This window comes from Apodemus sylvaticus, chromosome 16 (genome assembly GCF_947179515.1).
Source record: "Apodemus sylvaticus chromosome 16, mApoSyl1.1, whole genome shotgun sequence".
In the NCBI taxonomy this organism is placed as follows: domain Eukaryota; kingdom Metazoa; phylum Chordata; class Mammalia; order Rodentia; family Muridae; genus Apodemus; species Apodemus sylvaticus.
This window is the reverse complement of record NC_067487.1, coordinates 86,004,915-86,022,716: the sequence shown is the minus strand read 5'-3', so window position 1 is coordinate 86,022,716 and position 17,802 is coordinate 86,004,915. Positions and strand designations below refer to the sequence as shown.

At 41.9% G+C, this 17,802-nt stretch overlaps 1 protein-coding gene across 2 annotated transcripts in view; it reads right to left on the bottom strand.

Moving 5' to 3' along the window:
* Rhobtb3 (Rho related BTB domain containing 3) overlaps positions 1–13,642 on the bottom strand; it is a 55,249-nt gene extending 41,607 nt beyond the window's left edge. For both annotated transcript variants that reach the window (XM_052159795.1, XM_052159797.1), the window contains exons 1-3: positions 13,552–13,642; positions 13,228–13,453; positions 9,326–9,512 (exon numbers count right to left, since the gene is read on the bottom strand). In XM_052159795.1, coding sequence (XP_052015755.1) covers positions 9,326–9,512; positions 13,228–13,453; positions 13,552–13,553 — 415 coding nt within the window. In that variant the 5' untranslated portion in view covers positions 13,554–13,642. The remainder of the gene's footprint in view (positions 1–9,325; positions 9,513–13,227; positions 13,454–13,551) is intronic.
* Positions 13,643–17,802: the final 4,160 nt, after the last annotated feature.

Here is a 17,802-nt window from a genome sequence, read left to right as displayed (position 1 = left end):
CCATGAGAACAGAGGACTGCATCTTTTTTTGTCATAATTGTCCTTTAAGTATATCACCAAGTTTGAATAAATCTTACACTTTTATTTTAATATATCCCTTAATTTGACCTTAATTTTAAAGTTGCATGCCACACCCTCATAAATTTCATATGAAGTGCATTCTTATTACAGTCCTTTAGTTCTATGACATTCTCTGAAGATTTATTTTATTTTATGTTTGGGTATTTTGCCTGCATCTGTGCAGCATGAGTGTCAGGTACTAGCAATGGCCAGAAGAAAAATGTTAGATTGCCTGGAACTGGAATTACAGATAGTTATGAAGTGCCATGTGGTGCTGGGAAAGGAATCCAGGTCCTCTGAAAGAGTAGCTAGTGCTCTTACATGCTGAGCCATCTCCCCCAGCTCCCTAAAACACCCTACTTTCGAGATAAAACTAAATGAAATTAAAATTTATCAATTAAAAGTATTTAATAAAAAAAGTGAACTTCTCAGGACCTGTGTGTGAATAACAGCCAAATTTACAGCTGGAAAAATGTGGCCTATCATATCTTTCTAAGGCCAAAATACATGTTCAGCTCCATATTTACCAGCTAGCATGCTTTGTCTCAGGGATTAATATCAGATGTGCCATGTTCAAATAGTAGCTAATTCAAAAGAATGCGGCAGTCACTGCAAGAATGACATGTTGTTGCTGGCTAGTGTCCCTGGGAAGCACTACGATGCAGGATGGTGTGTGGGTAAGTTTATTGCTTAGTGATTATCCTAGTTGGGGTTATTACTGCTGTGCTGAAATGCCATGATCAAGCCAACCTGGAGAGGAAAGGGTTTATTTCACTCACACGTATATGGAACAGTTTATCATCAAAGGAAGTGAGACAGGAGCCCAAGCAGGGCAGGGACCTGGAGCAGGAGCTGATGTAGAGGCCACGGAGGGGTGCTGCTTTCTGGCTCGCTTCCCAATTAGCTCAGCCCAGAGATGGTACCACCCACAATGGGCTGCACCTTCCCCATCAATCAATTAAGAAAATGTCAGAGAGCTGTCTGCAGCCAGATCTTAAAGAAGAATTTTCTCAGTAGAGGTTAACCTCTTCTCAGATACAGCTGTATCAAGTTGGTAGGAAAAACTAGCCAGCACAGAGACCCCAGAAACAACTCTTCCCAGGAGTGTGTCTGAGCACAGGAAAGACGTCGGCAACAAGGCAGCTGTACCTGAGACCACACAAGCTCTCTGGAGGTTAGCCTCTTAGAGAAAGACCACGGAGCCAGTGGCTAGATGAGAGCTACAATGGTGGAGAGGATGCTACGCTGAGTAAAGCAGCTCCCACCTGTGGAGAGAAAGGCCTGAAAGATAGGCTAACAAGCCTCACAACTGAGGAAGCGTGTGGAAAAGCCAGGAGAGCATCTGAGCAACGCCCTCAGGAAGCACAAAACCACCATGTTATTCAGCTACCGCACACAGCTGGAGCACATATGTCCAGATGTGTGCCACAGTGTCTGAGGGAAGGTTCTAGAGTCAGTTCTTTCCTTCCACGGCGTGGGTTCCAGGAATCAAATCCCTGTCCTCAGTCTTGGCAGAAAGCACCCTGTAGACCAGATTGACATTTACCTAGGGAGAGCCTGTGTCAAAAAGAATGAATAAATAAAAATGAAGTTCAGAAACCATGGGCTTTTATCTTCATTTTACAGAAGAGGAAACTGCAGCTCAGATCAGTCAGGTGACTTAGTCTCTCAAAACAGAGATTGAAAAACAAAGACAAAAGTGTCACTAGCTCCACTGGAGACAAAAAAAGTAGCATGTCCCAAAACAGGATGAAAAAGTTTGAATAGAGATGATCAGTTCCCAAAGTACAGCGATTAGAAACACTATTAGGCCATGCTTCTTAAATTATGCCCTACATCCTAATCTGAACATATTTTTCCTAAGATTTCTTCAGTTTGTAGCAAGTTGCTCATGTAGCATTTGGACTTTCCTGAGAAAGAACAGTTGGCTTCTCTCTGTACGCGGCCTTGTGAACAGTGCCTTGATTTTCCTGAAGACAGAGGCCTTCTTACGTTGACAAAGGTCTCCTTATGCGGCTGGAAGGTGGCTTTGCAGATCACCTTACTTAGCGTTCCTTCTGGATAAAATTAAGCAAAATCATCAGTGTTCCGAGAGAAGAAGGAACCTGGTGGACAAGGATGGCTAACAACCCAACTCTGAGGGAAAACGACTTTTGTTTGAAGCCAGTGGAATGACATTTCTCTCTACTCAGCAAGAAGGAATGCAGTGACACAGTTAGCTGCCACTTGCTAGTTACATGTTTTCTGGATTTCCAAGGATTTCTTTAAACCTGCTGTAGACAATTTTTTCCCAATTGGTTACTTTGAGGGTCTCTTCTGAACCATCCCGGTGTTTCCACATATCCACTAGCTGTAGTCACTGTAGCATTCTATGCAAAAGTCTTCTTGAGTTGGCTATATGAGAGGCGATGGGCTCTCTGTTAAATACTGATGGGCTAAATATGTTCCTACTAAGCACATAACAACCAGAAGACCCAAAACAACACTTAATGTTTATACAGCTCCTTAAGTTGTGCTGACCCCCAGACATAAGATTAGTTTTATTGCTATTTCAAAACTGTAATTTTGCTACTGTTATAAATTGTAATGTAAATATCTGATATGCAAGATATCTGAGATGCAACCTCTCTGAAAAGGTTACTTGATCCCCAAAAGGGTCATGTTGGGAACTGCTGCACTTTGTAGACCAGAATAGCCTTGAACTTGCAGAGATCTGCAGATCTCGTGGACATAGCAGCTCTGGAAATCAGAATTAACATTGTCTTCACACCACCCCTGAACACAGGAATGCACACACACACACACACACACACACACACATTTTTAAGATATTATCATGAGATGTCGCCATGTTTTATTTTTAAACAGTAAGGTCCCACATTTGAATAAATAGCATTTCTTTCAGAGTAGTGGTATTGAGAATAGGGTGCCATTGTTGGCAAATTTTAGAAATTCTCTTGATAAACTCTAGCTCAGTAATAAATAAGTTTCAGAGCTTGAAAGATAACTTGAAAAAGAACAAAAGAAAAAAATTTGAAAGGCAAAATGCCCGTTTACTGAAATGTAAACCTATGGATGCATCCTAAAGATTTGTCCTTCAAAGATATCCTCACTATGTACTAAAACCCACAGATGTGTGCTGGGGGTGCGGTGCAGGGTGTGTGCACACACCTGTAATCCCAGGAGTGGTGAGAGGAAGGCAGGTGGATCATATTATATAATGAGTTCAAGGTTAGTCTGGGTTAGGAGAGACACTGTTTCAAAAAAGCAAAAATCCAAAAATTTATTCAGAGGCAAGTATGTAAAACTGTAACATTGCCAAGTCTATTAAAATAAAAAAGAATGTGTAATAGAGGTCAACCATGGTTGTAATCTCTGCCTTTCAGAAGCTAAAATATGAAGATAGCAAATTTGTGATATGCTAGAGCTACGTTTGCTCTATCTCAAGCAAACAAACAAACAAATTTATGCATGTATATTTACACACACATACACACACACACACACACACACACACACATGCACACACACACACAGACCAAAGAAACAAAACTGCTTTGCGAAATAAGCTCTAACAAGATCTCTAAGAGAACTCCCAAAATTACACAGCTTAATGAAATGTATTGTGGGGAATGCGGTGCCGGGGAGCAGTAAGGCCTGAGTTAACAGCCAGACTTAGCTCTATAATTGATATGTAACCACATCTTTAGTCAATTCATTTCATGATGTTAAATGATGAAAATGACTTTTTTCATTTATAAACAACGTATTTACCCACTGATAAAATGTTTATGAGTACCTACTACCAATAAAGATAGAAAGATACAAACCTGAATGACTCATGGCCAGGGCAGATGTGACTGCAAACATTTGCAATACAGAGAATACCAAAATAAAGGAATATAAAAGTTAGCAGAGGAACAGAGGAGAGGACCTCCATGGAGGGTGTACAGAAACGGTTCACAGTAAGGATGAATCTGCTAAGCTGTTACAGAAAAGGGTTGTGCAAGGGGCACTGGCTGTTATCAGAATGGAGTGTGGGCAGAGGCCTGAGCCAGAACAAGCAACACATCTCCATTCAAACAAAACAAAACAAAATTATGTTTGCATGTATTTCTGTGTGTATCTGCCACATGCAGGAGGCACCTGGAAAAGGATGCTTGCTGGCCTTCCTGGAGTTCCAAGTAGTTGTTCTGGGAATCAAACTTAGGTCCATGGAGGAACAGCAAGCGCTCTTCACCACGGAGGCATCTCTCCAGTCCCACATTTCCACTTTAAAATCTCAAGATGGCACGCTAAGCCCATGTTGCTATCTCTCCTACCCTTTAAACCACACTGACTAAATAAAAGGGAGCTGTCAAAGAGGAGGCGAGAAAGGAGGGGAAGGAGTTGGGAGAGAGGACTGATATGTAGCAACATTCAAATTAAGCGAGACGACATCAACCCAGGCACTACCACCGCCTGGCAACAATATCAGGCAGCAGCAGACTACAGCGGAGTGTGAAGCCGGAGAACAGGTGGTTTTCACACACTGAAGCAACTTCCAGAGTGTTCCCAGCTCAAATGTGGGAAACAGGAAATAGCAGGGTCACAGGCAGATGGCTGGCAGATAGCAAAAGCACACTGGCTAAGCTAGCCCACTAACCCTGTGTATATTCCCATGTCTAACCCAGCCACAGACAGAAGCTGCCCAGAGCAAAAGAAAAGAATCAATCCAGCCAGGAAAATGAAGTACAAAAGTAAATAAACAAAAATTCCCCTCCTGTTTGAGAAGCTGCTATATTTTGAAACAGAACTCACCAAATAAACTTACAATGACTAAACAAAACCCACTGAGAACTAACTACAATTAACAATTTTTGAGGAACTGTATCTTCAAGTATCTCTAAATATTTAAAAGTATCCGTAAGTGAGAAATAAGAATTTGTGAATGAACCATTTAGAGATTTTAGACAAAAAAATTGTTGAAATTAAAATTTTAAACAAGAAAAGTGGCAGAAAAAAAAATCTTACGTACAAGTCAGAGAGAAGAGGCCAAGAACAAAACAGCATAAAGATATGCTGTAATTGAAATGCTTGGGAGGCAGAAGCAGGGGACAGGGTGAGATGAAGTTGAGATGAGAAAGAGGGGTGATGGAGAAGGGATTCAGCAACAGAAAATAAGAAAGCTACGAGTGTCGAGAAAGATCCAGAATTATCAACATCAACCCACCGGAGGCCAGTAAATAGGGGAAATGGTGGGATGCTGGTAGCCACAGCCCAAGGTAAGAGACCTTCAAAGATAAAGTGTCAGGTTCTTCAAGGAGTCCAGTGTGACTATTACCAAAAGTGGGAACTGTGTCCTACAATGTCCTGCATGAAGCCAGATCATGAAGGAGTTTGATTTTCAGATAAGGAGTTTACAATACAATGTTTCTAAAATGAATACAAACGCTGGAAGAAGAAAAGTAGCAAAGGGAACCTCTGATTTAAAAACAGATTTCATGTTGTTTCACTGCAAGAACCTGGACACAATGACACCTTCAGTGGTGTGTAGCTCAGAACCCAGCTGCTCATTTCTGATCACCATCCCCCACTAAAAGAAACCTAAACTACTAGAGCAATGTCTAAGCTTGCGATGACTTCCAACAAGTGAGAAAGCACTGAAAACAAAACAGACTGCAGCTAGCTAGTCTGGAAAGACGCCAGAGTAACAGAACACAAAATACTGGCCTGTAAAAAACAGTCCTTATAAACCATAATGAATTTAAGGAATGGGGGAGGAGAGAAGCAGCAGCTGCTTGTAGAGGAAAGCCAAGCACAGCGTAAGAGAGGACAGACCACACGACTGCAGGGATGTGCTCTGCACCGTACACAAAAGAACGAGTCGGAACCCTTGCACAATGCCCATGTCCTAAAGCCTCCACTGAGAAGAAACCGACATTGAGGATCGATTGTGCATTAAAGACTAGAGAGAGGACATCTTGAGTGATGGTCATATTATTCCCAAGGTGTGAATAATAGCTTGTTCTTATATAATAACTATTCGAAGCCATTAGGAACGAAAGAAATTCCCATGTTTACAATGGAGTCTCAAATAATCTAGACAAGAAAATGCATGTATAGGCAGGTGTGTGTTATAAATTCTGCGATTTCAATGTTTTATTCTTGACAATTTTCTTAGGTTTGAAAAAATAAAAGTGAAAAATGAAGTTCCTAAAAAATTCAAAGCACTGACTGTGCTCGTCTCACTTACATTCTGACAGGATTTTTCTGAGTTTACTTCAGAAAGAAGGAAGCAAAGGCAGGAGGCGAGAGCCAGTTCACCGTGGCGCTTTAGCTTCAAGCTGCCCGTGCCTTGTATGGAAATGCCTGAGAAAGCAACGATGCATTCTCCAGCATACTTCCATGCTGCTGTAAAGTGGGCGAAATAACACATGGGCTTGATTAAGGCCCTACTGAATGAGGCCGCTCTGAAGGAGCCCTCAGGGTTCTCTGGATGCTGCTAAGTAAATTAACTTTAGGTTGAGAAAGCTGTCACTCATAGCCTGAAGCACCTCCTGAATCTGGTAAGCATATGGTAATTGTCCTGGCACACCACACAGTGCAGACCTGGTATCAGAAACCAGAACGCTCTGAGCTGAAATATGAACACAACATGAGCTCAGGTGCCCGGGACTAGAAAGATGTGGAGAGTGAAGAAATGAGAACAAAAACGAATTATCACTTTTTTCTCTCTACATGAAATGCATACAAAGTAGTACATATGAAGATATCATCGCAGAATTTACAACCCAAAAGACAAAAGAATAAAATTAAAGAAGTGGTAAGCTGTTACATAGAAGCATGTTTTCGGTTACTGTGTTAGACATTAGTGGCGCTTATCAGTTTTTCATATTTGAATTTTGTTTTGTTCTTTGCATATGATAAATAAATATTTATTTTTATATTTATATGCACCTGAATTTTGGGTATTATAAATGATTAAATTTGAGGACCTCCAAATATCTGCAGCTTACCCATTTAGGAACCTCCACATCACCCCCAAAAAAATCTACTTTGAAAGATTAAATGAGGGCCTGGAGAAACGGCTCAGCAGTCTCTGTTCCCACAGAGGGCCCATGCTTGCTTCCTAGGGCCCACAATGGGCAGCCCAAAACCACCATCAACTCCAGTGTGAGGAGATCTAATACCCTCTTCTAGCCTCTGGGAGGGCTGCATGAGCAGGGTAGACATAAACTCATGCAGATATATACATACACACATTTTTAAAAAGACACCAAAATATTTTAAAAGATTAAATAACAAAGAATTGAAACCAGTAGGGATGATGACAATAAAGTGAATTTGAGATTTACATAGTACAAAATCAACTTACTAGACATGGGTGGTGTGAGAGAAAAATGAGTTTAGCAGAGTGTGTTTTAGGTGTACAGGGAGGCAGAAAGAATTTAGTAGGCAGAGGGTCACATCCACAGGGATACAGGTGAGGGGACAGGCTACAACCGCATCAGTGGGATGAAGATATGATGTGTACGGAACTGTGTGCAAAGAAAGCCAGGGACACAACAGGAAAGTTTATGATCTAGGTGGAGAGCAAGAAACGCAGCGTAAGTACCAAGTCTCCTCTCAGTGTTGCTGATGCACATGGGAGGACAAGGAGGGAACCAGGGAAGAAGGGAAAGGTCAGAAGGCCCAGGAAGCAGCAGCTGGAGTGGAGCAGGAAGTGTTTGGAAAATTTCAAGGAGAGAATTGTTACTAAAGTGCAAAAAAATTTGACAAGCATTTAATGCTCACTCTGGAGAGTTTAATGCAAATACAACAGCAGAAGGCGAAGCTCCAACAGGCTGCGCTGAATTCCAGCTGCCTCAGGAATTAAGGAGAACTTCAAGAATCACGAACAGGAAAGAAAAAACAAATTGGAGAAGTCCTGAGAATGTGCGGTCGAGGGCAGGTCAAGCTTGTTCTCTCTGTAAGTACTAGGCTGAAAGGTACCTGGCCTGTGGTTCAGCAATCCACTGGAAGGAACAACCCAGTATCAAAAGGACAGTGCAGACATAGTTTATAGCACATTATACAGTGGTGTAATATACAGCAATTAAATGAGGAAGTAATAAGAACACACTCCTACTGTGCAACTCTGTTTGTGTGATGTTCAGGAACAGGCGAGACCATCAGAAGCCAGAGAGCAGCAGCTTGCTCTACAGTGGGTGTTACGCTTAAGCAAAACACATTAAATCGTACTTTTGGGTTAGCAAACCATAGGTTCCTTACGCCACTGGTTAGTTTTATGTCGACTTGATACCAGCTAGAGTCATTTTGGAAGTGGAAACCTCAGCTGAGAAAATGCCCCGTGATACATCTTGTCTGATGACTGATGCAGGAGACCCAGCTCCAGGTGGGGACATCTCCCCTGGATTGGCGGTCCTAGTTCTGTAAGAGCAGCCTAAGCATGCCATGAAGGGGAGTTAGTGCAGCCCTACGCCACCATGGCGTCTGTTTCTCTTCCCACCTGGGAGGTCCACCCTGCTTGAGTTCCTGTCCTGATTTCTCTCTCAGTGATGGAATCACCTGCAACAGGCCTCAGCTTTCCTGTTGTCATGGTGTTTTATCAGAGCAGTAGAAACCTAAGCCATTTAGCTATGCCATGATTTTAAAAGTTTTTTTAAACAAACAATTAAAATTAAAATTAAAATTTAAAGACCGTTTTACTAAGGAAATACCACTGAGTAAACTTAGAAAATACTACCAAATCAAAATGAGTCGTGGGTTGTTCTTAAGATATCTGATGGTCTTGTACACAAGAGCAAAGTCTGAGACAGCCTAAATCAGAGAACTCTTCCAGGCATGTTGTAACGAACAGCCCTTTCTTCGGGTCGAGCTGGGAGGGTGTTCCACTCACTTCCTGCTATCTGTCTAATCATCCTGTTCACATGCACACATCTCTTCATGGGCAGTCTAGCCTTGTCCATCGAATGGACCTTAAGATAGTCAAGGAGACAGTATTAAGGCTCAAAGCCAGCCTAATAATACATTTTATATGCCAAGAGAACACAATTACTGATGCACACACAGTAGGCGAGCAACTTAAAGGAAGATCTGTATGTAAACCACAGTAGAAGTTTGCGAATCCCTCCTCCCATGTCTAAAGAACAATGAGGTAACTGCTGGCATTTGAACCCACCGTTGTTTACATTTTCAAGCAGAACTGTATTAATCATTAATCAACTCTGCTTTGTAAACATGGTGTTTGAAAGCTCATTACAAAAAAAAATTGCACACTTACCATTTTGTCTTGTACCAACAGCCGCAATGATTACTGGAACTGAGTTTGATGCTCTTTTAATCACTGGAATATAATTATCCTTTACTTCATGGAATGAAAACTTGTCATTTACATTGTATTTGATCACAATGATGTCAGCACCCCCAATTAGGTTCCGGGAGGTGTACCAATCACTGTCAAAAATGTCCTAAACAAAAATGCAAACATCAACATTTAGTTTGTTTATCTTCAAATCAATCCCCAAACTCACTGTCATATCAGTTATAATTATAACTTGTTAGTATAAATGTTTCATGTATGTTGGCTTTTAGAAGTTAGGAAGATGTATTTTTAAATAACACGGTGGTTTGATTAAGGATGAGCCCATAAACTTAGAATGCTTGGTTCCCAGTTGGTGGAACTGTTAGGAAGTGAGTAAACTGTTGGGCTATAAATGTTTACACTTTGATATGAGTCCAAAACATGGTTAAGAGTGTTTAAATCCGCCAATCAAGCAAGATCTGTGTGACAGAGCTTTTAGCCTATGACAGAAATGCCCATTTATAGTGAGAGGTTCTTGGCCCACTTCCATACCTAACCTTCTTAGGAAGCCTATTGAGAATGAGTTGCATTGCAGAAGTTTTAAATAGGAATAGAACAGATAAGGCGTTTTTTAAAGGAGCATGAAAGAACAGAAATTGGAAGGCAAACAGAGCTGTCAGTGTCAAAGGCAAAGCACTGAGGACGGTATTAGAGTAGAAGGGGCAAAGGGCAGGGCAGAAGTGAGCACGCGGATATAGATGAGAACGCCTAACTCCCAAGTCCACAATGCACAAAATCCCATCCATCCCAAGTATGTCTGAAAATACTCAGATTCAGAATAACCAAGTGAAACGCAGTAAGGAAGCTGAAGGGTAACTAATAACAAGGAAAGATCAGAAACCTGGGATTCAAAACCCAGCAGCCATTCAACACCTAGAAAACAAGGTAGAAATTGGTTTTCACATTCCAATAGTTTGGAATCCCAGAGTTACCAGAGAATTATATGGAGGAAAAGAGACATTAAGAGAGAACATGAGGAAAGGGGGCTTAAGTATCAGTAAATTATTCTGTGGTATTGAGGCTAAAACAACTACAAACACTTAGTTGTAATACAATCTAGAGCTTCAAGCCGTACAATAAAATAGGTATAGACCTCATGGTTTATTCATTTTTATTAGTTTATTCATTCATTTCTCAGTTCTTTCAGTCTAATAGCCCATGCTGGCCCAAACTCATAACTAGCCTTCCTCTGCCTCCCAAATGCTGGGATTATAGGCATGAACCAGGAGATCTAGCCAGGAGATCCATTGCTTTAGAACGTATTTTTTTACAGAGAGGAAAACAAAAATCTAGAAATTTGAAATTAAATAATAATATGACTGCAAAAGAGAGAGGTAGGAGAATCTAAGCTATGAACTTTATCTAATGAATTTGAAGCAGATTTCTTTAAAAAGTGTCAAGTTAGATGGTAAGCAACCGGAGTAGGGCTAGCCAGCTTCAGAAAGTAACTCAGAAAGAGGAGCTCTCCAGACCCTTCCCACCCCGTGGCAGAGTAACACCTTCCTTTCAGGCTGTGTCACAGCAAATGCTCCACTGGTTTCTAGAACTATGAAGGAAATCCATGTGTCCCAGCCCTTGTAAATCAGTTCCTGGATTTCACTAGGATGTTACACAACAAACTTGGGGGCCACACTTAAGAGTAAAACTCATCTTTAGAAAAAAAAGAAAAAGAAAAAGAAACCTCTGAGTTTCTACAGGGAAACAAGAACTTCATCCTGTTTGATTAGCGTGTGCAGGTCCCACACTGGCGTAAACCTTGACTGATGAGAGAAACTCTCCCATGCTTAGTGTCAGTAGTATATGACTGCACTAAAGCTATAATATGCATTTATTACAGCAGCTATCGCCTTTGGAGCACCTAAAGCCTCCACACTTGGGACTTTATCCTTCAGCACCACCCCAGGATTGATAGAGAAAACAAGCCTAAGACGGGGTGAAGGATTTACCAAAAAAAAAAAAAAAAAAAAAAAAAAATACAGATAGTGGGAGCATGGGGTCTAAAAGCTGTCCCTTTGCTGTCAAAGCGCTCTTTGATATTCTGACTCAGGACATATGCCAATCCCAGCTGACAGCATCACCACCTTCATATTTCGGACAGAACTGTCTTACATTCAAGAAGAAGACCCAGCAGTTCAGAGTGAATAACTGCCTATGTAACTCACTGTGCTTGAGGACTCATCCTAACTGGGAAGTTGTACCCGGCGACAAATGTGTTGTCACAGACTGTGAGCACATACAATCGGAATTCCCTTAATAAACCCTAATAGTCAGGATGTAACAAGAGTCTAGACCACAAAGCTTATTTCATCCATTTTGAAGATTTGTTTTTTATCTATTTTATTTTTATAAAACGGGTGGCTCTTTGCTAAATTAACACAGACAGGAAAGGGTTAACTCTCAAATTAAAACTAAAAAAAGCAATCCCAACATCCTAATTCAGCTTATGTTTTCTATATTTACTTCATCAATCCATTATACATTTATTCAACAGTATACTGAACAAGTAATACTTTTAGGCTATAAGATCTTTTATAATAAAAGGGCTCAGAGTAACTGTGCCTGTACAGACACCAGCCTCTAAGTCCTCCCTAGTGGCTTCTTTTGATACTGCCATCACTGTTGTACCTGAAGACCAAGCACTATCCTTTTAACTGAAAAGCATATTTTAAATTTATTTCAGCACATTAATATGAGTTTCCAGTTAAAGAGTGTTTTCTTTCTATAATAGGAAAATATGCTCAAGAAAATGTTCTCTCTACTTTCTATACTTTCTGTTCAAAAGTATGCTAGTTCTCTTTAACTCTCATAGTTTTTTTAAAAACTGCCTTTTAATGTAATAATCTCACATAATGTAAGAATTAAAGGTACATAATCTCATATGTACCTTTTTTAAGACCCAAAAGTTTAAACATTTATGTATGTGTGTATGTATGTATGTATGTATGGTGATCTTTAGCTGAAAATATATAACTACAATATTAGCAAGGAATCACAGATTTAAAATTAAATGAAAACACTTGAAATATAATGCTACTGTGTTATGAAGATATTTGTAAGTCAGGGAGCTGTCTCCTTTGTCCTTTTATCAAATACTCGAGAGTAAAGATATTCAAGAGACAAGCTAAGATTTTTTTTTATTCAACTATCATAAACATGAAGATTTTTTAAAGTTCTAAATAATATTAGTGGTATTTCTAATTTATTAATCACTAAAACAAAAGTCTAATATGTGAGCATTAGCATTATTAAAAACTATTTTTCAGAGGTTAATAATCTACAAATAAGCCATTTAAAATTAGTTTTCAAATCCCATCCTTTCTCCCTTTTCCCCATACTATTTCTGACCTGTCTCAGAAATATTTCTGTGTCAGAAATATTCAGAAATACTCTGAAAGAGTATTTTTGCCTACGTTGAGCTGTAAAGGGCAGTATTTACAGAACACATCTCCTTTTCCTCCACAGGGTGGACATGAAAACATGACTCTTGGCCAGTGGAACTTCGAGACCCTGTCCCTTGGGGTTGGCACAGTCAACTGTCAGCTGTCCACTAAAGAACAAGTCTTGAAACACAGTAACTGCTCTACGTTGCCCTGGGGCTTTTTACTTTACAGGCATGACTGGGCTGCCCCACCACCTCCAAATTGAAACAAAGGACGAGATTTGCCAAAAATGTAAAAACACAAAAACAAAACAAAACCAAAAAAAAAAAAAAAAAAAAAAAAAAAAACCTCTCCAGGCAAAAAGGAAACGAGGGGAGGAGGGGTCCAAAAAAAATAACCAAGCTCCTTTGGCCTGGGCACCACGCAGCCACTGCCCCTTACCCAGACCGGACAGTCGTGCACCACCAGCTTGACGTTCCCGAACGCACTGGCCTGGTACTCGGTGAACACCGGGCGCGCGACCGTGCTGGCCGCGTTCAGCAACAAACTACTCTCGTCCCCCGACACCAGCGGGCTTCTCCCTAGGTACGTGCGGATGAGCCCCGACGGCCGGTTGTCCTGGTGGAACGTGTCGCCCTCGTTCCCCAGCGCCACGATGTGGATGGACCTGAGGGGCCGAGAGGGGCGCGGTGAGCGGGTGGACACAGCCAGGGCGCGTGGCACATCCCGGACCCGGACCGTGGCAAGACGGCAACGCGTACGTACATGATCGCGGCTGGCAGGGAGGCGGGGAGACGGCAGCGAGCAGACTGGCGGGGGCCGGAGCGACGCTCTCACTGCAATCAGCTCATCCCCGGCCGCGGCCCTCGCGCGCCTACACCGAAGCGCTGCGGACGCAGAGCGGAACGGGCCCGGAATGAGCGGCCGGCTGGGCGCGGGCAGCGCTGCGGATCCCCGGTCGCCGCTCCTGGCCGCCGCTCCTCCGCCCCGGCTCCGCCTCCGCTCTGCGGGGACTGGGGCCCGCACGTGTCGCCCCGAGAGTCCGGCGCGCTGGGGAGCTGGCTGCCCGCCGAGGCCTCCCCACAGAGCCCGGGCGGCGGCCGCAGGACACAAAGAAGCGGTGGACGCGGGGACGACGCCGGAGCCCGGGAGCAGCTCGCCGCCAATCCGCCTGCAGCAAGTTTGCTCAACTCGGAAGGCTGAAACCCGAGCCGGGAGCGGGGGAGGGGCGGCCGGGCCCCCGCTGGGGACCAGAAGAGAGCCCAGCTAGGAGGCAGCCCCTGCCCACCGCGGTCCGGTGCCCACGCCGGCCTTCCCGGACAGTGTGTTATCGTTTTGTCAGTTGGCAACATGCGCTTCGGCTATTTTGTAAAATCGTACTTGTGAAGAAGGGAAAAAAAGGCAACATTCATGCTGCTGCAGAAAAGGTTCTTTGTTCGCGCACCAATTAATTTGCGGGTGTCGCTTTGGAAAGGTCATTTGCTATTGCAAGCTCTATTTGGCATACTTTAACCAAGATTGCAGAATTTGAAGTGTTGGGATGTTTAATGTAAATTTTTTTAAAAGAAAGTTGTAGCAGTTTACTTGGATTTTTTTCAGTACACATTCCAGTTACATTATTTAATAATAGCTCACTGAAAAAGAAGGATCATGTTAATGTAAGGATATTTTAGATTCTTTCTTGATGACACACAGAAGGCTTATGGATGCCCCAAAATGGCCTCAGACTACCTCCAGTATAGAACACCATGAGAGACTCCTAATACTGGAACAGGCCAAGGGTTACTCTGAGGCTCCTCCATAAACATTAAAATTCTCATAAGCACCTCACACACTTTTAAAACAGTTCTTGTTTATCCTTTTGGTTATTTACTCTGCTTTGAAATTGGGCTTTTTTCCTCTTTTACGTGGACCTGTTTTGAGAAATAGATTTTTAAAAAAGACTGAGGTAAGCAAGCAGCCAAGGGGTGGCCACAGCTGTTTATTAGGAACCAGTATTGCTCAGCTGAGACAGAATTAGTTTCTTGTCCATAAATAGGACAGAACAGGAGACATTCTCTATGTAGTTTACTTAGTCCTTTCTGTTCTTTTAGACTGGTCTTCCCTCCTCAGCCTCCCAAATAGCTGTAATTAGAGTTATTTATCACTAATTCAGAAGGTCACTAGTAAAGACAAAACAAGACCAAAACCAGCCCAGTCTACATAGTGAGCCAGAGTTACATACTGACACCCAGTCTCAAATAAACAAACAAATAAACAAACAAACAAACAAATAAAATGTCCTTTGTGTCCAAGTACAATTTCTTGTAGTTTCTGGAAATAACCATCCTAAAAGATTCAAATGCACAGAGTCACAGTTCCTCTTGGGTCAAAAGAAAGTGTATGGTCTCATCATTCCAATGACCCACCAGTCAGACACAATAACACTAGAGTGCATGAATAGGTAAAGAACATAGCTTACATAAAAAAGATGAAATTTTTATTGAGATGTTTTCTCCTGTATTGCCCAGGTTGATCTAGAACCCTAGGGCTTCTTAAGCAGTCTTCCTATATCAGATTTCCAGAGCAGCTGAAACTATAGATGGTTAATGAGTTATGAATTGGCTTTTGTCAACGAAGGTAAACTCATCATATCTTAGACCGTGGATAAGGATGTGGTGCTGTGTGAAATAAGTCAGCATGTAAGGGTGAGTAGAGTAATACATCAGTTAAACGTTACCTAAAGTAGCCGAGCTCTTATAGCTGGGGAGTAGGACAGAGCATCAGGTGCTGAAACAGCATGGTATTTTTGGGTACAGAGTTTCAGTTTTGGAAGATGAAAAAGCTATAGAAATTAATTGTAGAGCAAAGTGCACATAGCTAATGTGGCTTGTACCAATCACTATTGATTGTACCAATCACTATTTCTATTACATAAACCAGAGTACAAAGAGCATAAGAATATGCAAAAAAACACCAGATGAAACTGACACATAGCAGAAAGGGAGACAGCATCCTCCAGTTTTGAGTGTTTTGGCCTGGCCAGGTAGACATGGAAGATTGTAAGATACACTATACTCTTGAGAAGCTAAGTCTGTCAATAGATTCTCAATAGGTACATATTCTCCATATAACATAAGCTATGTGTTCAATAGCTAGTAGAGATATATACAGAATACAAGGATTAAAAGTTCAGTGAGTGTCTAGTTCTATACTGCATATCATTAGGGAGAAGTTCACCAGCCGAAATAAACAGTATCATGGGTCCTAAAAGATGAGGAAATGTTGGCTGGATTTGGAGGAAGAAGATGTTAGACAAGAAGGGATGTTAGGAAGAACTGGATTACTCATGCAATTATATGTAAAGGTGTGGAAACATGCATGGTGGTTGTCTGTTCCAAAGAAAAGCAAGAAATGAAGATTCCTGTATATCTAGGCTGGCAGAAAACAGAGTGGTGCAGTCACTACACTCTGGTTGACCCCTCCTCTCAAAGTACACATCCTGGCAAGAGCAAAGCATTCTAAAGAGATATTGAACTCGTTCTTTGGCTCAGCCTTTCACCCAGGAATCTTACTGGGAGGAGGAAAAGGGTAAAGCCTGGTGACAGGAACTTGTCATCAGGAAGAGATTTCCTTGTGAGTCAGGCTTTCAGTAGATGCTGGAATGGCACAGTGGAGACAGGCTGCAGGTCATACTTTGACCAGTACTGTTTAATGATGTGCACCTTTTGCCCTCTGTTTAAACCCAAAACTCATGACTGGGCCCTGAAGGCAGACACAGGAAGCCAGTGGAAGTCTTTATTAATTTTCCTAGGGTCAGCACAGTGAATCAATCTGTTCTCTGCTTTTCAGTGCTTCCTATCTGTTTACTTGACCCACTGGAGACTGGTTTCTGAGTCTATAGTGTTAGGGCTGCCAAGCTCCAGGCTCTGTCCCTAACAACTGTGGTCACATCCTTCTATATTGGACATGGCCTGCTAGATGCTTACCAAACTCATTTTCACTTCCAAGGTAAATAATTGAATCTTCTAAACTGTTTGGATATAGGTTTGCCCATGTGATTCCTTCTCACAAATGGCATGTAATCCTTCTGAGCAGTTAAGAAAAGGTATGCCTCTGTAAAGGATTGGGGCAATACCTCCACTAGACACCATAGGTTATCAAATAAAAGCCCCAGTGTCAGCTATGGGTTTCTTTTTGAGTTGTGGGTCAGTGGGGTGCCATAGATCTTGCCAGTAGCCCAGAGTTACAGGCTATTGCCATTACTCTTAGTTACCCTCCAATACTTGATGAGACCCTATTTCTGAAGACATTGCACAATGGAGTCAGGGGACATGGAAAAATTAAAGCATGACCCAGAGTTTCATTTCTACAGGGTAGCTTTCTTGTTGGTAGAAGGTTTTATATACACTAATGGAAGAAAGAAAAAGGTGATCAACAGTCATATGCTTGTGTGGTCCCAGGGAGCTACAAAGATGGCTGGCTTGGCAAAGTATGCCCACTGCTAAAATACTGGCAGAAATGTTTTGAGAGTAACCAACTACATTCTGTCTAGTTGAAAGTCCTCTGTGCAAGATGGAACTCATGCTTAGTACTATTAACAAGGCCAAAGCCAGTGGTTAACTAGATCCTAGGCCCGAAAGAAGAATATAGTGCTGTCTTTGTACTAAGTGGGCACAACAACAAACTTCCCCTTAGTTCATATCGATACACCCATAGATCAGTATTTCTATCAACCCTCATCAGAGAAGCTGCTGCAGCTTCTTCTTCTTCTTCTTCTTCTTCTTCTTCTTCTTCTTCTTCTTCTTCTTCTTCTTCTTCTTCTTCTTCTGTAATAGACGATAACATAGAGACTCAAAACAGGTCAGCATGCAGAGACTAAGAGACTCTAGAATGCTCATCTTTAAATGGGACATCTGAATCATGCTGCTTTACCTCAAATTCATGGACCATCATAGAAGAGGAGTTAGAAAGATTGCAAGAACCAGAGGAAGCAGATGTCAGTAGCAATCAGTATTTGCTAGAGGTGACAACAGA